Source organism: Babylonia areolata, chromosome 3 (assembly GCF_041734735.1).
Source record: "Babylonia areolata isolate BAREFJ2019XMU chromosome 3, ASM4173473v1, whole genome shotgun sequence".
NCBI lineage: Eukaryota > Metazoa > Mollusca > Gastropoda > Neogastropoda > Buccinidae > Babylonia > Babylonia areolata.
Genome location: NC_134878.1, coordinates 57,351,702 through 57,378,012, shown reverse-complemented (window position 1 = coordinate 57,378,012; position 26,311 = coordinate 57,351,702). Strand labels below are relative to the sequence as shown.

Here is a 26,311-nt window from a genome sequence, read left to right as displayed (position 1 = left end):
TATGAGTTTATAAAAAAAAAAATCACAGCTTGTGCAGACATGTAAGTAAATCACTGTCCCAACAATGACAAAGGTGGGAAAAGTCAATGTAAAAGGTCAATCACAGTCTCAGAAACTGAGCTGGCTAGCTTTTTGACAGCTAAGAGCTTTCACAAGTGAGAGGGTGAAGTTCTTTGATGACATTCACTCCTTTCAAGTTGCACATGGGCCGATTAAAGTGTCTGCTGTGCATCTGGCTTGCCACCTCTTCAAACAAGTCATCCATCTGATTCAGCGAAAAAAAGCGTTAAAAACAAAAAGCATGTGTTTCACGTCCAGTGCAGGTTCAATCCTGCGTTTTGTGAAAATCGTGGAGCACTGGTGGTTGTTGATTTCTTGCAGTCTGCACTGAAATGTGAGTACACTCGTTTCCAAAAGCCATGCCCCCTTCATGACCTCTGGCTGGCATTCGACCTATCATCTTACATCACTCCTCTCCCTCTCCTCCCCTTCTTCCAACACTCGCTGCACTTTTCTGTCAGTCATAGCCACTTGTTCAAAAACCCTGTCTGACTGGATAGATGGACTGGATTACCATCAAATGTGCTGCCAGTTTCATCACTGTCGTTGTCAATCACCTTCATTTTCAAACCGATCATCAGAGAGATCATTCTCCATCGCGAAAGCTGTCAATAATCTGAATCACAAGCAGAGCTTTCAGAATTGTGTAAATCTGCTGTGTGACTATTTGCTTTACTGGACACAGTTTTCAATGCATTTTTTTTGCACATGAGGCAACCCCCTTTTCCACACGCGTATCATGTGGTCAGTTAGCAAATTATTATTGAGTTGAAAGGGGTCTGATGTATGTTAATTTAGATAGTATCTTTATAATCCAGACACATCAAACTAACCGTTCAGAGTCTGTTAGTGTGAACTGAACCAAACTCCAATGAAGGAAAAATTGGTACATATGCAGGGTCAGTGGACGTCTTATAGGCATTATGGCAATACTTTTTGAAGGATGTCAGCTGACATCTTACAGGCACTCAACTGGTTAACTCTTTCCATATGAACGGCGAAAGAGACGACGTTAACAGCGTTTCTCCCCAATTACCATCATGAAAATATTGCAAGCGGAAGGCTCTTATACTGAAGAGGTGAATGTTGACAAAGAATACCACAATTCTGACAACGGAAGCTAAAGGTTGGGTCATTCAGACACTCACTGGACATCTGAGGGGTCTGTGTAGAGGAGAAGAGAGGACTGGCCGTACTGAGTGAGTTAAAAAAAAAAAAAAAGATTGTGTAAATTGCAATTTGAAAAGTTCTAAACTATATTTCATTCACAGATCTACCTTCCTAACACAAAATGACAGATGCTGTGTGGGTGTACTTCCCTCTTCCTGTCTCCCTAACACGTAAGTTTTACCTCTGTCTGTCTGTCATATGTGCTGTATTCTGTTTTCCTAACACACTGGCTGTACAGGTGTGTGTGTGTGTGTGTGTGTGTATGTATACTCTGTGTGTGTGTGTGTGTGTATTGTGTGTGTGTGTGTATTGGGTGTGTGTATACTCTGTGTGTGTGTGTGTGTGTGTGTGTGTGTGTGTGTGTGTGTGTGTGTGTATGTGTATTGTGTGTGTGTGTGTATGTGTGTGTGTGTGTACACTGTGTGTGTGTGTGTCTGTGACTCTGTATGTGTGTGTTAGTGTGTGTGTGTGTGTGTATATGTAAGTGAGTGAGTGAGTGAGTGTGTGTGTGTGTGTGTGTGTGTGTGTGTGTGTGTGTGTGTGTGTGTGTGTGTAAGTCCCAAGGTAGTTTTCCTACCTTTACCTTTGTTCTCTTCCTGCTCGGCCAGCTGTTTGATGGAGGACATCAGGATGTGGTCATAGCCCAGGAACTCGTCCAGCAGGAATCGGCTCAGTCCATCCCCAAAGCACTGCTCCGTCAGAGGGTCTGTGCACACACACACACACACCACCGTCACTATGATATAGTATACACACCACACTGTTCTCACAGCTCTTTCTACATAGCACATGGACCAGCCGTGACACTGCAGACAGACAGAAACAAAGACAGACCAGCAGTGATACTGTAGACAGACAGAAATAAAACCAGGTCAGCAGTGGTAATGCAGACAGACAGAAAGACAGACCAGCAATGACACTGCAGACAGACAGAAACTGAGAAAGACAGACCAGCAATGATACTGCAGACAGATAGACAGACACAGACAGACAGAAATAAAACCAAATCAGCAGTGAAACTGCAGACAGAAACAAAGAGTTAAGACAGACCAGCAATGATACTGCAGACAAAATCAAAGACCTGTGGTGATAGAGCAGACAGACAGACAGTTTCAGTTTCAGTTTCAGTAGCTCAAGGAGGCGTCACTGCGTTCGGACAAAACCATATACGCTACACCACATCTGCCAAGCAGATGCCTGACCAGCAGCGTAACCCAACACGCTTAGTCAGGCCTTGAGAACACAAAAAAAACAACAACAAAAAAAAACAAAAAAAAACAAACAAACAAAAAACAAACAAACGGGGGAATAAATAATAGATAAGCTTGCATAAATAAATAAATAAATAAATAAATAATAATTATAATATAGAAAAAGGTAGTAGTAATAATATTAGTAATACTAATAAAATGATAATAATAAAACATAAATAAATAAATAAATAAGACAACAATGGTGATAAATAAGCAAATAAATGTAAAATATGAAGACACACATTCACACATACACCCACACATGCATAACAGAAATGCACCAGACATGCAGTTTCACATATATGAAAGCACAGTCAAATACATATAAACGTACATGAGCTCCAACACACACACACACACACACACACGCATTACCGTGCACCTCCTCTACCCCCCTCCTCCACACACTCATTTCTAGTCTAAGTATCGCAGCTTCCACAGCACACACACACACACACACACAAACACACACTCACAGAGATGAACACTTACTTGTACAAGCACATATGAAAGCACAGTCAAATACATATAAACGTACATGAGCTCCAACACACACACACACACACACACATTACCTTGCACCTCCTCTACCCCCTCCTCCACACACTCATTTCTAGTCTACGTATCGCAGCTTCCACGGCACACACACACACACACACACACACTCACTCACAGAGATGAACACTTACTTGTACAAGCACACACACATACGCCCATATCTCCCACCCCCAACCCCACACACGTACATACAAAGATATATATATATATATATATATATATATATATATATATATATATATATATATATACACGTTCCAATATCCTGTTGCTCCCACAGTGTAGGCATGCATACACTCACATACCTCATCCTCTACCCCACCTCCCCCCGCACTCCCACCTCCCCTCACACACACACACACACACACACACACACACACGTACACATATCTCTCCTGACACTTGTGTACAATTTCACTCTCGCGCATTCACAAACGCACTCAAAAGCACAGACCCACACATACACACAAACACACACAGCCGCCACTGACTGGCCGCAAGAGGGATGGGAAAAGATCTCTGATGCCAAGAACGTGGCGTCTAGTGTGTTGCTCGGTATATTGTATTTGGAAAGGCCCACAGAGACTCTGTTCCGTTTTGAAGAAATTTGCGCAATGTTGGTTTGGAAATGATGCCGATATTTGTTTGATTTGCAAAGCATCGTGCTCTACCTTTCATGTTAGATTTGCGGCCGCTCCCTCTCTCTGCTTCTATTTCTTTGAGGCGATCGATGGTGTGATGGCCTTGTACCTGTTCTTTTTGGTATTCTTTGACTTTTCTGAGGATTTCCGATTTTCCTAGATGTAGGCTGCTCGTTGGTGTTGCGTTACCAGCAAGTCTGTCAGCTCGCTCATTTCCCTTAACACCTGCATGTCCCGGGCAGTATGACCATGTGAGTTTTTTAATCTGAAAGTTGCGCATTGCGTTATGCCACTCTGGGCTTCCCATTCCGTTTTCAATTTTCTGTATGAGGTTCATTGAGTCGGTTAGAATCATGGCATGTTGGTTTCCGGGCGTATGGAAGGACGATAGCCACTGGAGGGCATGTGTCACAGCTTCAACTTCCATCGTTAGGCTGGAGGTTGTGACTTTGTAGGCAGCATTCTCTTCCCAAATTGTTTTTCCATTTTGTTTCGCAGTGAATCCCCAGCCAGACTGGTCTTTGGTGACTGAGCCATCTGTGTATATGATGATGTCCTCTTCTTTACTGTTTTCTTCTATAAGCAGCTTCACTTCCGCATCAGTTTTGCCCTCTGGCCATTCCCGACAATGTCTTCCTAGAGTGGGTGAAATGACTGTGTTGAATAGATGGTTGAGGTTTTCGGGGTTTTTCTCCCATTCTTTTGTTTCTTTCAGGTCTTGAAGTCGGCATACTAGCTGGATTGTGTCTTCTGCTTGCCCCATCCATGATCTTCCTCGTCCTAGACGGCTGCCTTTTTGTTCTTTGACTGCGTCATGCAGTGGGTTTTGAGGGTTTTCTAATGCTTTGAAGTAGGTCTTGACCTGTTCTAACTTGTTTCTGGCCTGCACTGAAGGAAGGTCAAGCAGGTATCGCATGGTTTCTGTGGGCGTGTCTTTTGTTGTTCCAAGGATCAGCCTCATAGCTTCATTTTGGACTCTTTCTAATTTTAGGAGGTTGCTTTGAGACGGTGTTGTTAGCCCAAGTCCGTAGTCGATCACACTGAGGACGAGTGATTGGTATAGCAGGAAGAGGTGGCGTTGTTCAATTCCTTTGGTTGCCATTGCTTTTAAGACTGAAAGGCCCTTTTTGCATTTGAGAACAGTGTTTTCCGTATGTTTTCTGAAGGTCAGCATCCTGTCGAAGTGTATTCCTAGGTAGCGTAGGCATTCAGTTTTCTCAATTTGAATCCCATCGAATGACACAGAAGGTGGTGATTTGCTCGCGGTTTTGTTGTTGAGGGTGCACAGCAACGTTTGGGCTTTCGCTGGATTGATGGAAGATCCTGTGTCTTTGCACCATTGAGCAATATTGTTTAGTTGTTTCTGGACGGCTTCAGTTCTTTCCTGAGCATTTTTCGAAGTTTTGAAGACCAGGCCGTCATCCGCAAGGGTAAGCACCCGAGCAATTCCATTGTTGTTTAAGTCTGCAAGGCCCTTCGTGTAGACATTGTAGAGGACAAGAGAGAGTGGAGACCCTTGTGGCAGTCCCATGGATAGTTTAGAAGGTGCAGACATCCAATCTCCGAGGCGTAGGACGACGGTTCTTTCCTGAAGCGCTGCTGCTATCCATCTTGTCAGTGTCAAACTTACTCCATACCTTAGCAGCAGCTCCATGAGGTGCGCAAACTGGACTTTATTGTAGGCATCTTCAAGGTCAATTGCTACTGCTAGTGTTTCTTCTTTTCTTTGAAATCCTTCATACACCTCATATGCAAAAGCAGCTGCATTTTCCCATGTGGACTTGCCTGTTCTGTAACCACCTTGATTTGAAGGGAGAATGTGCCTGTGTTCAAGATCCCTTGCAAGTTTCCTGGCTATCATGCATTCCATGAGCTTTCCAACAATGTTTTGCATGGTTAGGATCCGGTAGCCGCTTACCTGACGATGGTCCTTTCCTGGTTTTGGTATGGGTTTTAAGCTGTGTGTCCAGTCCTCCGGCACCTGTCCATTGTGGAAACTGTTTTGATATAGATTGAAAAGTTTGCTTCTGTCTTCTTCCGATAGCTCCTTGATGTCTGAGTAACGAACTTTGTCTGGGCCAGGAGCCGATTCTTTCTTGCATTTAGCTATTGCCTCGTTTAGATCATCCATTGTCAAGTCATCATCAGGTCCAGTCTGCATAAGGGTTTGGTTTAACTCCTCAACATATTTCTTTTTCTCATCTAAGTTTCTTTGATCACTCTGTTGTATGAAACGTTTGAGCAAGGCAGATCCTTTTTTTCATTTGTCTTAAGCTTGGTTCTGTCAGTGTCTAACATGTCTGGGGTTGTTGTTGTGCACGTTTTCCCTTCCATGCGACGATAAAATTGCCAGAACTCTGTCAATGTTGTGTCATAACTGAGTGCCTCGCAAAACTGTTTCCACTTGTCATTTTTGGCCTCTTGAGCAATGACTTCAAACTGTTTAGTTTTTTCTTTCATTTTTGTTTCAATATCTTTGTCCGGAGATGGTTTTGTTCTTTCTTTTTGCCAAAGTTTGACAGCCGCATGTTTTTCTATCCAGGCTCTCTCTGTGTCGGTATTCCACCATGGGGGCTGAATAGTTTGCATCCTGTTCAGTGCCGTTCTTTTGTTTCTTCTGCGTCTTAATTTTTCGATGACGGTTGTCTCTTTGGTTTCATACTGAAATGGATCACGCAGTTTCATACAGGGTTTATCGGACAGTTTCTGTAGACTGAAAGCTACCGGGAGGTGGTCGCTGCCTTGGTATGGAAGTGTCTCTGCATTCATTTCTGCTCTGAATTTTGGAGATGTTAGAGCGATGTCGATCACACTGTCACTGTCCCCTTGTCTTGTTCCAAGGCGAGTTGGGGATGTGGTTGTTAAAGGGCTAAGAAGAATTTCCCCTATCATTCCTTCAAGTGCGAGTCCTTGTGGGTTGGTGTTCCGCTGGTCCCATAACTTCGATCTTGCATTGAGGTCTCCACAGATAATGACCGAGTCTCCAAGTTCGTTCTCTATTTCCTCTAAAAAGGCCCAATCCTCTTTTGTTGTGCAGGTTCCTGGGTGAACGTAGGCATTGATGAGCACGATGCTTTTGTGAACTCCGTCAGGTTTGTCAAGACGCACCCCCAATAATTCACATGAGTTGCTACACCATTTCTCTAGATTTATGGTGGAAACTTTGTTTTTTAGGTTTTTGTTCAGTATGATTGCTACCCCTCTTCCTTCATTCCTTTGAAAGACTGTGAAATTCTCAAAATGTATTGGTCTGTCTGCACTTGTCCTGGTCTCTTGGAGACATAGAATGTCAAAATCATATGCCAATTTCTCAATTGTTGAGATTCTCATTCTTGCGCTGGAACAATTCCAACTGCCGATTCTAAAGAATTTCTTTGACAGCCGCTCTGCTTTTGTCATTCTGCTACCTAAGCACGATCTTTTCCCACCTCTTTTGCCACGCCTGTTTTGGGGTTTTGGGGATCTGAATTTATGTCTCGTGCTATGCAGCTGATCCCCGAGGTGCACGCGAGACAGGGTTTTGTTGGTATCCATAGAAGGGTGTTCCATGTGGTGAGGGAAAATATTCGGTCACCCTGACAGAGCCTCTTATCAGGGAAGGGCAATGGATGTCCATCTGTGTGGAGTCCGTCAGCCTGGTGTCGCCCTAAGGCCAGACTGCATACAGTTAGTGACTGTTTAACCCAACAGCCATTCATCCCATTGGTACTGTATGAAAGCCGTGGGATTGGGGATTTTGTCAGGTTGTCTCCTCTTAGCCAGTGGAAGGGTGCATCCGGGTGTTTTTGAGTAGCAGATTTTTTTTTGTTTTTTGTTTTTTTTGTTTGTTTTTTTGTAAAAGGTCCTCTTCTAATGTTACACAACTACAACGGTCAATCTGCGCGCGCTCCCAGCCGGTGCTGCACCGCTTATAGGCCCTCTCTGTCATTCACTAACAATTCAACAACTAAACAACGATGGGATGACAAGTTTTGATCCCTCTCACTAATTTACTAATAATTCAAGCATTAAACAATAACGCGATAACAAATTATTAATCAACTTCACAGAAAAATCACTTATCTTTGCTTTGACGCTTGTAGGCTGTCTTTCACATACATACTGGCCACAGTGGTTTTAACACTTGACCGTTTCGGCCCTATACACAATTTCAAATACTGCCCACACACACTTCTCTCGTGGTGGGTCCGCCAAGTGTTACACAACTACAACGGTCAATCTGCGCGCGCTCCCAGCCGGTGCTGCACCGCTTATAGGCCCTCTCTGTCATTCACTAACAATTCAACAACTAAACAACAATGGGATGACAAGTTTTGATCCCTCTCACTAATTTACTAATAATTCAAGCATTAAACAATAACGCGATAACAAATTATTAATCAACTTCACAGAAAAATCACTTATCTTTGCTTTGACGCTTGTAGGCTGTCTTTCACATACATACTGGCCACAGTGGTTTTAACACTTGACCGTTTCGGCCCTATACACAATTTCAAATACTGCCCACACACACTTCTCTCGTGGTGGGTCCGCCAAGTGTTACACAACTACAACGGTCAATCTGCGCGCGCTCCCAGCCGGTGCTGCACCGCTTATAGGCCCTCTCTGTCATTCACTAACAATTCAACAACTAAACAACAATGGGATGACAAGTTTTGATCCCTCTCACTAATTTACTAATAATTCAAGCATTAAACAATAACGCGATAACAAATTATTAATCAACTTCACAGAAAAATCACTTATCTTTGCTTTGACGCTTGTAGGCTGTCTTTCACATACATACTGGCCACAGTGGTTTTAACACTTGACCGTTTCGGCCCTATACACAATTTCAAATACTGCCCACACACACTTCTCTCGTGGTGGGTCCGCCAAGTGTTACACAACTACAACGGTCAATCTGCGCGCGCTCCCAGCCGGTGCTGCACCGCTTATAGGCCCTCTCTGTCATTCACTAACAATTCAACAACTAAACAACAATGGGATGACAAGTTTTGATCCCTCTCACTAATTTACTAATAATTCAAGCATTAAACAATAACGCGATAACAAATTATTAATCAACTTCACAGAAAAATCACTTATCTTTGCTTTGACGCTTGTAGGCTGTCTTTCACATACATACTGGCCACAGTGGTTTTAACACTTGACCGTTTCGGCCCTATACACAATTTCAAATACTGCCCACACACACTTCTCTCGTGGTGGGTCCGCCAAGTGTTACACAACTACAACGGTCAATCTGCGCGCGCTCCCAGCCGGTGCTGCACCGCTTATAGGCCCTCTCTGTCATTCACTAACAATTCAACAACTAAACAACAATGGGATGACAAGTTTTGATCCCTCTCACTAATTTACTAATAATTCAAGCATTAAACAATAACGCGATAACAAATTATTAATCAACTTCACAGAAAAATCACTTATCTTTGCTTTGACGCTTGTAGGCTGTCTTTCACATACATACTGGCCACAGTGGTTTTAACACTTGACCGTTTCGGCCCTATACACAATTTCAAATACTGCCCACACACACTTCTCTCGTGGTGGGTCCGCCAAGTGTTACACAACTACAACGGTCAATCTGCGCGCGCTCCCAGCCGGTGCTGCACCGCTTATAGGCCCTCTCTGTCATTCACTAACAATTCAACAACTAAACAACAATGGGATGACAAGTTTTGATCCCTCTCACTAATTTACTAATAATTCAAGCATTAAACAATAACGCGATAACAAATTATTAATCAACTTCACAGAAAAATCACTTATCTTTGCTTTGACGCTTGTAGGCTGTCTTTCACATACATACTGGCCACAGTGGTTTTAACACTTGACCGTTTCGGCCCTATACACAATTTCAAATACTGCCCACACACACTTCTCTCGTGGTGGGTCCGCCAAGTGTTACACAACTACAACGGTCAATCTGCGCGCGCTCCCAGCCGGTGCTGCACCGCTTATAGGCCCTCTCTGTCATTCACTAACAATTCAACAACTAAACAACAATGGGATGACAAGTTTTGATCCCTCTCACTAATTTACTAATAATTCAAGCATTAAACAATAACGCGATAACAAATTATTAATCAACTTCACAGAAAAATCACTTATCTTTGCTTTGACGCTTGTAGGCTGTCTTTCACATACATACTGGCCACAGTGGTTTTAACACTTGACCGTTTCGGCCCTATACACAATTTCAAATACTGCCCACACACACTTCTCTCGTGGTGGGTCCGCCAAGTGTTACACAACTACAACGGTCAATCTGCGCGCGCTCCCAGCCGGTGCTGCACCGCTTATAGGCCCTCTCTGTCATTCACTAACAATTCAACAACTAAACAACAATGGGATGACAAGTTTTGATCCCTCTCACTAATTTACTAATAATTCAAGCATTAAACAATAACGCGATAACAAATTATTAATCAACTTCACAGAAAAATCACTTATCTTTGCTTTGACGCTTGTAGGCTGTCTTTCACATACATACTGGCCACAGTGGTTTTAACACTTGACCGTTTCGGCCCTATACACAATTTCAAATACTGCCCACACACACTTCTCTCGTGGTGGGTCCGCCAAGTGTTACACAACTACAACGGTCAATCTGCGCGCGCTCCCAGCCGGTGCTGCACCGCTTATAGGCCCTCTCTGTCATTCACTAACAATTCAACAACTAAACAACAATGGGATGACAAGTTTTGATCCCTCTCACTAATTTACTAATAATTCAAGCATTAAACAATAACGCGATAACAAATTATTAATCAACTTCACAGAAAAATCACTTATCTTTGCTTTGACGCTTGTAGGCTGTCTTTCACATACATACTGGCCACAGTGGTTTTAACACTTGACCGTTTCGGCCCTATACACAATTTCAAATACTGCCCACACACACTTCTCTCGTGGTGGGTCCGCCAAGTGTTACACAACTACAACGGTCAATCTGCGCGCGCTCCCAGCCGGTGCTGCACCGCTTATAGGCCCTCTCTGTCATTCACTAACAATTCAACAACTAAACAACATGGGATGACAAGTTTTGATCCCTCTCACTAATTTACTAATAATTCAAGCATTAAACAATAACGCGATAACAAATTATTAATCAACTTCACAGAAAAATCACTTATCTTTGCTTTGACGCTTGTAGGCTGTCTTTCACATACATACTGGCCACAGTGGTTTTAACACTTGACCGTTTCGGCCCTATACACAATTTCAAATACTGCCCACACACACTTCTCTCGTGGTGGGTCCGCCAAGTGTTACACAACTACAACGGTCAATCTGCGCGCGCTCCCAGCCGGTGCTGCACCGCTTATAGGCCCTCTCTGTCATTCACTAACAATTCAACAACTAAACAACAATGGGATGACAAGTTTTGATCCCTCTCACTAATTTACTAATAATTCAAGCATTAAACAATAACGCGATAACAAATTATTAATCAACTTCACAGAAAAATCACTTATCTTTGCTTTGACGCTTGTAGGCTGTCTTTCACATACATACTGGCCACAGTGGTTTTAACACTTGACCGTTTCGGCCCTATACACAATTTCAAATACTGCCCACACACACTTCTCTCGTGGTGGGTCCGCCAAGTGTTACACAACTACAACGGTCAATCTGCGCGCGCTCCCAGCCGGTGCTGCACCGCTTATAGGCCCTCTCTGTCATTCACTAACAATTCAACAACTAAACAACAATGGGATGACAAGTTTTGATCCCTCTCACTAATTTACTAATAATTCAAGCATTAAACAATAACGCGATAACAAATTATTAATCAACTTCACAGAAAAATCACTTATCTTTGCTTTGACGCTTGTAGGCTGTCTTTCACATACATACTGGCCACAGTGGTTTTAACACTTGACCGTTTCGGCCCTATACACAATTTCAAATACTGCCCACACACACTTCTCTCGTGGTGGGTCCGCCAAGTGTTACACAACTACAACGGTCAATCTGCGCGCGCTCCCAGCCGGTGCTGCACCGCTTATAGGCCCTCTCTGTCATTCACTAACAATTCAACAACTAAACAACAATGGGATGACAAGTTTTGATCCCTCTCACTAATTTACTAATAATTCAAGCATTAAACAATAACGCGATAACAAATTATTAATCAACTTCACAGAAAAATCACTTATCTTTGCTTTGACGCTTGTAGGCTGTCTTTCACATACATACTGGCCACAGTGGTTTTAACACTTGACCGTTTCGGCCCTATACACAATTTCAAATACTGCCCACACACACTTCTCTCGTGGTGGGTCCGCCAAGTGTTACACAACTACAACGGTCAATCTGCGCGCGCTCCCAGCCGGTGCTGCACCGCTTATAGGCCCTCTCTGTCATTCACTAACAATTCAACAACTAAACAACAATGGGATGACAAGTTTTGATCCCTCTCACTAATTTACTAATAATTCAAGCATTAAACAATAACGCGATAACAAATTATTAATCAACTTCACAGAAAAATCACTTATCTTTGCTTTGACGCTTGTAGGCTGTCTTTCACATACATACTGGCCACAGTGGTTTTAACACTTGACCGTTTCGGCCCTATACACAATTTCAAATACTGCCCACACACACTTCTCTCGTGGTGGGTCCGCCAAGTGTTACACAACTACAACGGTCAATCTGCGCGCGCTCCCAGCCGGTGCTGCACCGCTTATAGGCCCTCTCTGTCATTCACTAACAATTCAACAACTAAACAACAATGGGATGACAAGTTTTGATCCCTCTCACTAATTTACTAATAATTCAAGCATTAAACAATAACGCGATAACAAATTATTAATCAACTTCACAGAAAAATCACTTATCTTTGCTTTGACGCTTGTAGGCTGTCTTTCACATACATACTGGCCACAGTGGTTTTAACACTTGACCGTTTCGGCCCTATACACAATTTCAAATACTGCCCACACACACTTCTCTCGTGGTGGGTCCGCCAAGTGTTACACAACTACAACGGTCAATCTGCGCGCGCTCCCAGCCGGTGCTGCACCGCTTATAGGCCCTCTCTGTCATTCACTAACAATTCAACAACTAAACAACAATGGGATGACAAGTTTTGATCCCTCTCACTAATTTACTAATAATTCAAGCATTAAACAATAACGCGATAACAAATTATTAATCAACTTCACAGAAAAATCACTTATCTTTGCTTTGACGCTTGTAGGCTGTCTTTCACATACATACTGGCCACAGTGGTTTTAACACTTGACCGTTTCGGCCCTATACACAATTTCAAATACTGCCCACACACACTTCTCTCGTGGTGGGTCCGCCAAGTGTTACACAACTACAACGGTCAATCTGCGCGCGCTCCCAGCCGGTGCTGCACCGCTTATAGGCCCTCTCTGTCATTCACTAACAATTCAACAACTAAACAACAATGGGATGACAAGTTTTGATCCCTCTCACTAATTTACTAATAATTCAAGCATTAAACAATAACGCGATAACAAATTATTAATCAACTTCACAGAAAAATCACTTATCTTTGCTTTGACGCTTGTAGGCTGTCTTTCACATACATACTGGCCACAGTGGTTTTAACACTTGACCGTTTCGGCCCTATACACAATTTCAAATACTGCCCACACACACTTCTCTCGTGGTGGGTCCGCCAAGTGTTACACAACTACAACGGTCAATCTGCGCGCGCTCCCAGCCGGTGCTGCACCGCTTATAGGCCCTCTCTGTCATTCACTAACAATTCAACAACTAAACAACAATGGGATGACAAGTTTTGATCCCTCTCACTAATTTACTAATAATTCAAGCATTAAACAATAACGCGATAACAAATTATTAATCAACTTCACAGAAAAATCACTTATCTTTGCTTTGACGCTTGTAGGCTGTCTTTCACATACATACTGGCCACAGTGGTTTTAACACTTGACCGTTTCGGCCCTATACACAATTTCAAATACTGCCCACACACACTTCTCTCGTGGTGGGTCCGCCAAGTGTTACACAACTACAACGGTCAATCTGCGCGCGCTCCCAGCCGGTGCTGCACCGCTTATAGGCCCTCTCTGTCATTCACTAACAATTCAACAACTAAACAACAATGGGATGACAAGTTTTGATCCCTCTCACTAATTTACTAATAATTCAAGCATTAAACAATAACGCGATAACAAATTATTAATCAACTTCACAGAAAAATCACTTATCTTTGCTTTGACGCTTGTAGGCTGTCTTTCACATACATACTGGCCACAGTGGTTTTAACACTTGACCGTTTCGGCCCTATACACAATTTCAAATACTGCCCACACACACTTCTCTCGTGGTGGGTCCGCCAAGTGTTACACAACTACAACGGTCAATCTGCGCGCGCTCCCAGCCGGTGCTGCACCGCTTATAGGCCCTCTCTGTCATTCACTAACAATTCAACAACTAAACAACAATGGGATGACAAGTTTTGATCCCTCTCACTAATTTACTAATAATTCAAGCATTAAACAATAACGCGATAACAAATTATTAATCAACTTCACAGAAAAATCACTTATCTTTGCTTTGACGCTTGTAGGCTGTCTTTCACATACATACTGGCCACAGTGGTTTTAACACTTGACCGTTTCGGCCCTATACACAATTTCAAATACTGCCCACACACACTTCTCTCGTGGTGGGTCCGCCAAGTGTTACACAACTACAACGGTCAATCTGCGCGCGCTCCCAGCCGGTGCTGCACCGCTTATAGGCCCTCTCTGTCATTCACTAACAATTCAACAACTAAACAACAATGGGATGACAAGTTTTGATCCCTCTCACTAATTTACTAATAATTCAAGCATTAAACAATAACGCGATAACAAATTATTAATCAACTTCACAGAAAAATCACTTATCTTTGCTTTGACGCTTGTAGGCTGTCTTTCACATACATACTGGCCACAGTGGTTTTAACACTTGACCGTTTCGGCCCTATACACAATTTCAAATACTGCCCACACACACTTCTCTCGTGGTGGGTCCGCCAAGTGTTACACAACTACAACGGTCAATCTGCGCGCGCTCCCAGCCGGTGCTGCACCGCTTATAGGCCCTCTCTGTCATTCACTAACAATTCAACAACTAAACAACAATGGGATGACAAGTTTTGATCCCTCTCACTAATTTACTAATAATTCAAGCATTAAACAATAACGCGATAACAAATTATTAATCAACTTCACAGAAAAATCACTTATCTTTGCTTTGACGCTTGTAGGCTGTCTTTCACATACATACTGGCCACAGTGGTTTTAACACTTGACCGTTTCGGCCCTATACACAATTTCAAATACTGCCCACACACACTTCTCTCGTGGTGGGTCCGCCAAGTGTTACACAACTACAACGGTCAATCTGCGCGCGCTCCCAGCCGGTGCTGCACCGCTTATAGGCCCTCTCTGTCATTCACTAACAATTCAACAACTAAACAACAATGGGATGACAAGTTTTGATCCCTCTCACTAATTTACTAATAATTCAAGCATTAAACAATAACGCGATAACAAATTATTAATCAACTTCACAGAAAAATCACTTATCTTTGCTTTGACGCTTGTAGGCTGTCTTTCACATACATACTGGCCACAGTGGTTTTAACACTTGACCGTTTCGGCCCTATACACAATTTCAAATACTGCCCACACACACTTCTCTCGTGGTGGGTCCGCCAAGTGTTACACAACTACAACGGTCAATCTGCGCGCGCTCCCAGCCGGTGCTGCACCGCTTATAGGCCCTCTCTGTCATTCACTAACAATTCAACAACTAAACAACGATGGGATGACAAGTTTTGATCCCTCTCACTAATTTACTAATAATTCAAGCATTAAACAATAACGCGATAACAAATTATTAATCAACTTCACAGAAAAATCACTTATCTTTGCTTTGACGCTTGTAGGCTGTCTTTCACATACACATACATACTGGCCACAGTGGTTTTAACACTTGACCGTTTCGGCCCTATACACAATTTCAAATACTGCCCACACACACTTCTCTCGTGGTGGGTCCGCCAAGTGTTACACAACTACAACGGTCAATCTGCGCGCGCTCCCAGACAGACAGAAACACAGAAAGACCAGTGGTGATAGAGCAGACAGACAGACATTAACAAAGACAGACCAGTGGTGATACTGAGGACAGATAAAGACAGACCTACAGCGATACTGACCCAAAGTGACCAGCATGACGGTGATGTTGAGCCGTTGTCGTGTTTTGGGCGACAAACGCAGGAAGCCATACTCCAGTGCGTACTCCACAATGTACTTCTCTTCTGGCCACACTAAAGAGTAAAATACACACTACGGCTCATTGTACTTTTCCTGACAGAAAATTCATACAAAGCTAGCACACTGTCCTTTTCATGACTGAAGAAACACACTCACAGTGCATTGTGTTTTTCTTACATAAAATACACACACAGTACACTGTACTTTTCTTGACTGAAATACACACACAGCACATTGTACTTTTCCAGACTGAAACACACACATTGCACAATGTTCTTTTCCTGAACACACACACGGGACATTGTACTTTTCCTAAAAGAAACACACACTTAGCACACTGTTCCTTTCCAGGCTGAAACACACACATAGCACATCGTCCTTTCCCTGAATGAAACACACAAACAGCGCATTTTACTTATCCTGAAAGTAACACAAACTTAGCATACTGTCCATTTCCTGACCAAAATACACACATAGCACCCTGTCCTATACTTGACTTAAATACACAAATAGCACACTGTTCTTTTCCGGACTAAAAAATACAGATATAAGAATAAACCAATGTCACAATACAAGAACAGACAAGGGTCACAGTACAAGGACAAACCAAGGTCACAGTACAAGAATGGACTATGGTCAAAACACAAGAACAAACCGTATGTGACAGTAAAAGAACAGACCAAGGTCACAGTAAAATAACATACCAAGGTCACAGTACAAGGACAGACCAAGGTCACATTACAAGGACAGACCAGGGTCACAGTATAACAGTCCAATGTCACAGTACAAGGAAAGACCAGGGTCACAGTACAGTACAAGGACAGACCAGGGTCACAGTACAAGGACAGGCCAGGGTCGCAGTAAAAGGGCAAACCAATGTCACAGTACAAGGACAGACCAGGGTCACAGTGCAAGGACGGACCACGGTCACAGTACAAGAACAGACTAGGTCCATAATACAAGCACAGACTAGTGTATGGGACCTACCTGCTTTGGCCAGCATCTCCAGCTCAGAGTATTGCTGGTGGACGGCCGTTTGGTCAGGAAGGTGAAGGTCGTCCAGCAGTTTGTTTTCCAGTGTGGTGTTGTCAACCACTTTCACGTCCATCTCCTCCTCCTCCTCCTCCTCTCCCACCTGTGTTTGTGGACTATGGCTGTGGCCTGGGTAGAGGTCAACCTGGCTGTGACCTTCATCCCCAGGGGTCACCTCCTCTGACAGAGCAGCAGCCTCCTTGCCCTCCTCTTCAGGGTCAGAGTCATTGAGAGAGTAACCCAGACCCAGTTCCTCAATGATGCCCATGTCCGTGAACAGATTGATATCACTGTACTCCTAAAAGCACACACCACAGACATAAACTTACTGCTCTGGAAACAATGCATGTTTCACTGTACTCACACCACATGCCTGGTAAACACGGCATGTTTCGCTGTTGATACACACCACATGTCTACTAAACACGGCATATTTCACTGTTTACACACACCACATACCTGTTTAACATGACATGTTTCACTGTACACACTCACCACACGCTTGCTGGACAAGGTATGTTTCACTGTACACACACATCACACGCCTGGTAAACATGGCATGTTTCACTGTAAACACAAACCACACGCCTAGTAAACATGGCATATTTCACTTTACACACACGGTAAACACGGCATGTTTCACTGTACACACATCACACGCCTGGTAAACATGGCATGTTTCACTGTACACACATCACACGCCTGGTAAACATGGCATGTTTCAATGTACACACATCACACGCCTGGTAAACATGGCATGTTTCACTGTACACACACATCACACACCTGGTAAACATGGCATGTTTCACTGTACACACACATCACACGCCTGGTAAACATGGCATGTTTCACTGTAGTGTACACACACAAAACATGCCTGGTAAACACGGCATGTTTCACTGTACACACACATCACACGCCTGGTAAACATGGCATGTTTCACTGTACACACACATCACACACCTGGTAAACATAGCATGTTTCACTGTACACACATCACACGCCTGGTAAACATGGCATGTTTCAATGTAAACACATCACACGCCTGGTAAACATGGCATGTTTCACTTTACACACACAAAACACACTTGGTAAACATGGCATGTTTCACTGTACACACATCACACGCCTGGTAAACATAGCATGTTTCACTGTACACACATCACACGCCTGGTAAACATGGCATGTTTCAATGTAAACACATCACACGCCTGGTAAACATGGCATGTTTCACTTTACACACACAAAACACACTTGGTAAACATGGCATGTTTCACTGTACACACATCACACGCCTGGTAAACATGGCATGTTTCACTGTACACACACAAAACACGCCTGGTAAACACGGTATGTTTCACTGTGCACACCCACCACACACCTGCTAAACATGGCATGTTTCTCTGTATGTACACACTACACACCTGCTGAACATGGCATGTTCCATAACACACCTGTTAAACATGGAATATTTCACTGCAGACACACAACACATGCCTGGTAAACATGGTATGTTTCTCCAGAATACACACATCACAACCTTGACAAACATGGCATGTTTCACTGTACACACACACTACAAGCATGGAAAACATAGCATGTTCACTAAACAGACACATCACATGCCTGGTAAACATGGCATGTCGCATTGTACACACACAACATGCCTCATAAACATGGCACATTTTTCCTGAACAGACACATCACACGCCTGCTAAGCATGGTTTCTCCTGAGCACACACACGCCACACAGATATTTACTCATCGCCCTGTAAACGAGTCTTGCAAACTGCTTAATCTCACTCCTACAACTTATCATTTTTTTATGCATATAAAGCGCTTTGAGCACTTATTTGAGAATAAGCTCTGAATATATGTTCATTATTATGATGATTATTATCATTTTGTTTCGTAGGATTTTTGCCCCTGACATTTCACCCCTTCAGGACTTTAATCCCTAACATTTACGCTTTTTATCTCTAGCCCCCCGATATCTTACTTTTCTAGAAGAGCTTTTGCCCCTGATATAATACCCTTTTTGTTCAGAAGAAGTTTTTACCCCTGGTATTTTACCTCTTTTTTCTGTCCCTGTTATTTTACTTTTTTGTTCAGTGACTTTTACCCCAGATATTTTACCCCTTTTTGTTAGGTAAGACTTTTGCTCCTGATATTTTACCCTTTTGCTGATATGACTTTTTCCTCTTTTCCTCAAACATTCTCTCTTTTGTCATTTTCTTTGCATGGTCAGACAACTGTACAAATGTACAACAAACTCTCCCTCATCTGATTTCTCTCCACCAGTTGAAGTCAAAGTCGAAATATTTAAATTGTCAGACCACAGATCCTTAACACAAAGTTCACAAAGGCAAAAGGAATTAATGCAGGGAAATGAACATCTGGACAATAAATGAACTACATGGGCATCAGTAATGATTCTACAGCATTTGCTCGTTTTGAAAACGCTTTGAACACAAACTTGCGTATATATATAGATATATATATATATATATATATATATATACTGACATTCAGTCTCTCACTTGCACAAGATAAAATGGACATCTCAAATGCACTTGGATATTTGTGAAATTCAGCAGGAATAAACTGGGAATGCAGAGAACAGTACTTAGGATAGACCAAAAGAAAATGCATTTCAGTTTCCAGAGTATCATCACAAAAGAGACAATTCCTGCTTTGCCCATCATGATTGATCTGCAAAAAGTGTGAGCAGTGTGTTGCAGTGTCACCTTTTCATAGGAGTTGACGATGGAGTAATTGTCAGAGGCGTTGCGGACGATCTCCACACGCAAGATGCCGTGGCGCGGCCAGGACTGGGCCACATGGGACAGACAGTTCACTGGGGTCCTGGCAAACACCACGTGCATGTAGACCAGGATGGACAGCACAACGAAAGCCTGCACGCATTGCCACCATCACCATCAAACCTTAATGCTAACTGAAATGAAACCCACACTATATTATTTTGCCCAAACCTCAATGCTACCTTCAACTGAACCTCATCACACTACACAGTATTTTGCCCTAACCTCATCAATGCTATCCTCAACTGAACCCCACACCACACTGCAGTATTTTGCCCGAACTTCAATGCTATCCTCAAATGAACCCCACACCAGTCTACACTAAAGTATTTTGCCCAAATCTGAATGATACCCTCAAATGAATCCCACATCACACTACAGTATTTTGACCAAACCTCAGTGCTACCCTCAACTGAACCCAAAATCACACAACAGTATTTTGCCCAAACTTCAATGATAACCTTAACTGAAACCCATACCATACAATACAGTATTTTGCTTTGCCCAAACCTCAATGATACCCTCAAATGAACCGCACACCACACTACAGAGAATTTTGCCCAAACCTCAATAATACCCTTAAAGTCAAATGAACCCCACACCACACTACACAGTATTTTGCCCAAACCTCAATGATACCCACATATGAACATCACACCACACTACACAGTATTTTGCCCAAACCTCAATGATAACCTCAACTGAACTCCACATCACACTACACAGTATTTTGCCCAAACCTCAATGATACCCTCAACTGAACCCCACAAGTCAGAACTCCAATTACCTTCACCAGAATGGCAAACTCTATAACGCGTCGCACAGAGCGCGGAAAGGCCCGGGCGTAGGTAATGGCAATGCGATAGAACAGAGCATGAAAGAGGCGGTCTCGCACGTGCATCACAGGGTTGTGGTTACGTGCCCCTGGCCCCTGCTGCTGTTGCGGCATGTTGTTGGTGTTGGGGGGAGGACGCGGCATCCCGGTGTCCATGGTGACCACTGCTGCTGGAACAGGAAGCGCTGCTGCTGTGGACAACACCTTAGACATCACTATCAAACACACACACACTTCAGCCGCTGGCATCACATCACACCCACTGCAGCCACCAGTGTCACATCATACACACCACAGCCACTGGTGTCACATCTATGGTCTCAAAGCAGGTTTCTCATGTGAAATGCATCTACTCACCGCCATTCATGACCTAACACATTCCTATGACAATAGTGTACTGTAAATGTTGACCTCACCATTTTTGACTTCAATACTTAAGGCATTTGACACCATCCCACACCAAAAGCTACTCCACAAGCTCTCCCACTATGTCATCAAAGGAACAATGCATAGATCATAAGATGGACCCAAACGTGATCAACAGGTCTATGAGAGTGGTTCTGGATGGTGAAACCTCCAAAGACGTCTGAGTGGAAACATGAGTCTCCCAAGGTACTGTCCTGGGACCCCTCCTCTTCCTGTGCCATAAACAATCTGCTGATGACAGTCAAATCTCAGTATGAGTACTGCAACTGTTTGCAGATGACTGCCTTCTGTACCAGGAGATCAAGAACTTCCACAACCATATCACCTTACAAGAAGATCTAAAACGCCTAGAACTAGAAGTCTGGGCTGATACCTGGGGAATGAAGTTCAATACTAAGAAGTGATATGTCCTCAGTATCAAGAACACATCCTACATGTATAGCTTAAACAATGAAATCCTGCAAAAAGTGGACAAAAACCCATAGACAGCTGTCCTGATATCATACAGCTTCACATGGTATGACCACACACACCACCAAGAAAGCCAACACCACTTTAGGCTTTCTGTGACATAACCTATGCCACTGTCCCATGCACTGTAAAAGAACAGCATATATCACCCGTGTCAGACCCATCATGGGATATGGGGTGATTGTATGGGATCCATACAATCAAGGTGACATTAACAAACTTGAATAAGGCCAGCATCATGCTGCTTGCTTCGTATCAGGGACTGCTGCACATGGGTGGAGGGCAGCATATTATTGCAGGGCCCCCAGCTCCAGAGCCTACAAGTTTTCAGTTTCAGTAGCTCAAGGAGGCGTCACTGCGTTCGGACAAATCCATATACGCTACACCACATCTGCCAAGCAGATGCCTGACCAGCAGCGTAACCCAACGCACTTAGTCAGGCCTTGAGAAAAAAAAAAAAAATATATATATATATATATATATATAGATAAGCGTACATACATAAATAAATGAATAATAATTATGATATAAAAAAAGAAAGAAAAAAAGATAGTAGTAATGAAGATAATGATAAAATAATAATAATAATAATAAATAAATAATTAAATAAATAAGACAACAATGATGATAAATAAGCAAATAAATATAAAACATGAAGACACACATTCATACATACACCCACACATGCATAACAGATATGCCCCAAAAACGCACTTTCACAGATATGAAAGAACAGTCAAATACATATAAACGTACATGAGCTCCAACACACACACACACACACACCACAAATTTCCCTGCACCTCCTCTACCCCCTCCTCCACACACTCATTTCTAGTCTATGTATCGCAGCTTCCACGGCACACCCACACACACACACACACAAACACGCACACGCACACACACTCACACACACAGATGAACACTTACTTGTACAAGCACACACACACACGCCCATATCTCCCACCCCCAACCCCACACACATATATACAAAGATATATATATAATATATACGTTCCAATATCCTGATGCTCCCACAGTGTAGGCATGCATACACTCACATACCTCATCCTCTATCTCACCTCCTCCCTGCACCCCCACCTCCCCCTCACACACACACACACACAACACACACACACACACACACACACATGCACAGAACTCTCCTGACACTTGTGTACACTTACACTCTCACGCATGCACAAACGCACTCAAAAACACAGACCCACACATACATACAAACACACACATACACACACACACAGAGGCTGCCACTGATTGGCTGCAAGAGGGATGGGAAAAGATCTCTGATGCCAAGAACGTGGCGTCTAGTGTGTTGCTCAGTCTATTGTATTTGGAAAAGCCCACAGAGACTCTGTTCCGTTTTGAAGAAATCTGCGCAATGTTGGTTTGGAAATGATGCCGATATTTGTTTGATTTGCAAAGCATCGTGCTCTACCTTTCATGTTAGAATTACGGCCGCTCCCTCTCTCTGCTTTTATTTCTTTGAGGCGATCGATGGTGTGATGGCCTTGTACCTGTTCTTTTTGATATTCTTTGACTTTCCTGAGGGTTTCCGATTTTCCTAGATGTAGGCCGCTCGTTGGTGTTGCGTTACCAGCAAGTCTGTCAGCTCGCTCATTTCCCTTAACTCCTGCATGTCCCGGGCAGTATGACCATGTGAGTTTTTTGATCTACAAGTACAAAGTTCTATAAGACAGACACCGAGGCCTCAGGGTAGCCTTTTTCAGTCACGTGGTAAGCTGAGTGATCAATTTTATGCTTTTTATCACATTTTTGATGAATTTTCCTTTTACTACTTTTAATGTTTAGACTAGTGTTGAGTAGAATAAATGAAAACAGAACCTTATTTACAGTATGCAGTTGTATAAGTTGTAATGAATATGATGCTAAAGAGTTCAGTCAGTGATCTGTACATGGAGACAGTTTGACACTTGTCCCACCGTTTACCTTTGATTTTACATTGCATCATGTCTGATCCTTTTTTTCTAATGATGTGTTTCTGTTCACCCATCTGTTTTCTTTCCTTCTTTCCCATCCACAATACTTTGAATATTTCAAATTCTTTTGATGTATAATCAGCATTTATAAGACTTCTCTCTCTCTCTCTTTCTCTCTCCTCACTGTTGATTAAGTTTTTGCATTCATCATGGCCCGTTCCCCTTCTATCTCTGGTCCCATGCACTGTAAAAGAACAGCATACATCACCCTTGTCAAAGGAACAACAATGCACAAGATTATGACAGGAAATACACCACCAACACTGATAAACAAATTCTCTGTAAATTCATCAAGGAATCCCCCAAAAGTCCATATCCCAATCCCAAGAATTGATTTGTTCAAATCCAGTTTGGTCTGCTCAGGCGCCATTCTATAGAACTCACTCCCAGCAACAGTCAAACAACACCACTGCCCTACTACCTTCAAAAAACATTATCTTTCCCACCTTATGACAGTGTAATGTCCTCTTTGCTCATACCAATTGACTCTTGGTGTGTACGGTTGCCCAGGTCCCCCTACTCCCCCACCTCATCATATTATATTGTACCCCTTTTTTTTATGTGTGTGAATTGAAGTATTATTTCATATTTCATTCGTTTGTAATTCATGTTACTTCTGTTTGCTTCTTAGTTTCTTTCATTTCTTTCCATTAAATGTAGTTATATTCATGCAGTAGTTGCCAGTTGCTCCATTGTCAATTCGATGTATACTGATAAGCGCATATCCTTATATATATATATATATATATAAATATATATACATATATATGTATAATATATATATGTATATATATATATATATATGTATAATATATATATATGTATATATATATATATATGTATAATATATATATATATATATATATATATATATATATATATATATGTGCGTGTGTGTGTGTGTGTGTGTGTGTGTGTGTGTGTGTGTGTGTGTGGATTCGATGATAAAATGCATGATACTTTGTCTTCCATATTGACCTGTTGTTCTTTACCACATGTTCCATGTAATATGAGGTTGTCTATTCATTAGTTGATATTGTTTTATTCTCTCTCTCTCTCTCTGAGTCTCCCTCTGTCTGTCTTTCGTTCACCTGTGACGTTTTTATTCTCATACTATTTTATATGCTGAATTATGCTTCCTTTAGCAATGAGTACCCCCCCCCCCCCCCCACCTGTTACTGCTATGTGTATTTTTTATTAGACTTACTGTTTCATATTCACATTAGTATAGTATTTTTTAACACACACAATGTATGCTTATGTGTGTGTAAATGTGCATGTGCAAGAGAGAGAGACAGAGAGAGAGAGAGGGGGGGGGGGGGAGAGAGAGAGAGAGAGGAGTGAGTGAGTGAGTGAGTGAGTGTGTGTGTGTGTGTGTGTGTGTGTGTGTGTGTGTGTGTGTGTGTGTGTGTGTTCTGTTTTTTTAATTAATTAAAATTTTTTTATATGTCGATTATTAATACCATGCTTTGGCCTCTGTGTGTATGTGTGTGTGTGTGTTATTTTTACCATGCTTATGCCTTATCATATGTAGTATAGTATTCATATTCTATGACTTTAAGTAGCATTGTGTAGTGCATGCAATGACATATATAATGTAGTTTTGTGTAGTGTAGACCCTGTTACAGGGCGGGGACTGGATGAAAAAAAGCGCGCCAGTGCTTATCTATTATCCTCAATGATAAAGAATTTGTCTTGTCTTGTCCCCCTCTACCATATCCATTTTTCCCCCCAAACCTTTCTTGGGCATTTGTCATATATAAACATATTTTACATGCATAAATTTAATACTGGTCGTTGAATGACATTTGACGCTTCCTGGAAAAAGAAAAAGATGAAGATTCTTTTCATCCAATGTCCATGACCATCATGTCTGACCGTCGTCAGAACTGTGCTCGCCACACATCATTGAAGATAAGGCTGTAAGTTCGACTGAAAAAACTTTGTACATAAACCTAAACCATCTGACGACAGTTTCAGCATTCCTCCAAGTCCAACAGAAATCGATCGGTTCGAGGCTAGATCAAACTAACAAGTCATGAAGTAAACAATCTGGACAGGTGACCTAGCAGCACTCGACACGATAACAAGTGGAAGTGAGAACCAGACACACAGTAACATCAGGCAGAGCTGCCGTCATCTTCAAAACGTCGCTACATGGCATATTTTACATACGTATGCATTATCGTACAGATCAACAGGTACTCACCTGTGACTGAATTCCACAAACAATAACCGAGACGCAGAGAAAATGTGGAAACAAATGATAGAATTAGTTGGCCATGGTCTGGCAACTATGACCACTTCCGGTACATTTTACGATTTGGTAATCCTGATGGTCTCCCTTCAACTGATGCGCATTGAGTTTACAGGAAAGATTTGATACAAAACAACAGATCATGCCCCATATTTTACTTATTTGTGTGAAATATCTGGGGAGAAATGTAATGTGTATGTATCGGTAATGTGCGTGTGTGTTTAGTCGAGAGTCAAGTATCAATAAATCGCCTTCATGTGAGACCACGGAAGTCCGTGTGTGAGACGCGTTTCCTTCCTCCGAGTTTCAGTTTCAGTTTCAAGCTGAAAACAAGTATTAATTTAAGATATCACAGGTTATTCTCAGTACTAAGAAAACATTAGAGAACGCGTGCTGATCCATACAGGCCTGCACCACACCACATCTGCCACTTTAAGGGGGTGGAAAAGAGATCTGGCCAACACGCTGGGCAACCCAAAACTGCAGG

At 42.5% G+C, this 26,311-nt stretch overlaps 1 protein-coding gene across 6 annotated transcripts in view; it reads right to left on the bottom strand.

Moving 5' to 3' along the window:
• LOC143280141 (membralin-like) overlaps positions 1-25,877 on the bottom strand; it is a 37,281-nt gene extending 11,404 nt beyond the window's left edge. The window contains exons 1-7 of one of the 6 annotated variants that reach the window (XM_076584713.1): positions 25,777-25,828; positions 23,692-23,751; positions 20,602-20,819; positions 19,740-19,907; positions 16,948-17,290; positions 15,903-16,013; positions 1,808-1,936 (exon numbers count right to left, since the gene is read on the bottom strand). In XM_076584713.1, the coding sequence (XP_076440828.1) occupies positions 1,808-1,936; positions 15,903-16,013; positions 16,948-17,290; positions 19,740-19,907; positions 20,602-20,805 (955 nt within the window). In that variant the 5' untranslated portion in view covers positions 20,806-20,819; positions 23,692-23,751; positions 25,777-25,828. Of the gene's footprint in view, positions 1-1,807; positions 1,937-15,902; positions 16,014-16,947; positions 17,291-19,739; positions 19,908-20,601; positions 20,841-23,691; positions 23,752-25,776 lie in introns of all 6 variants that reach the window. The other 5 variants (XM_076584711.1, XM_076584710.1, XM_076584712.1 and 2 more) reach the window with 5 other exon arrangements.
• Positions 25,878-26,311: the final 434 nt, after the last annotated feature.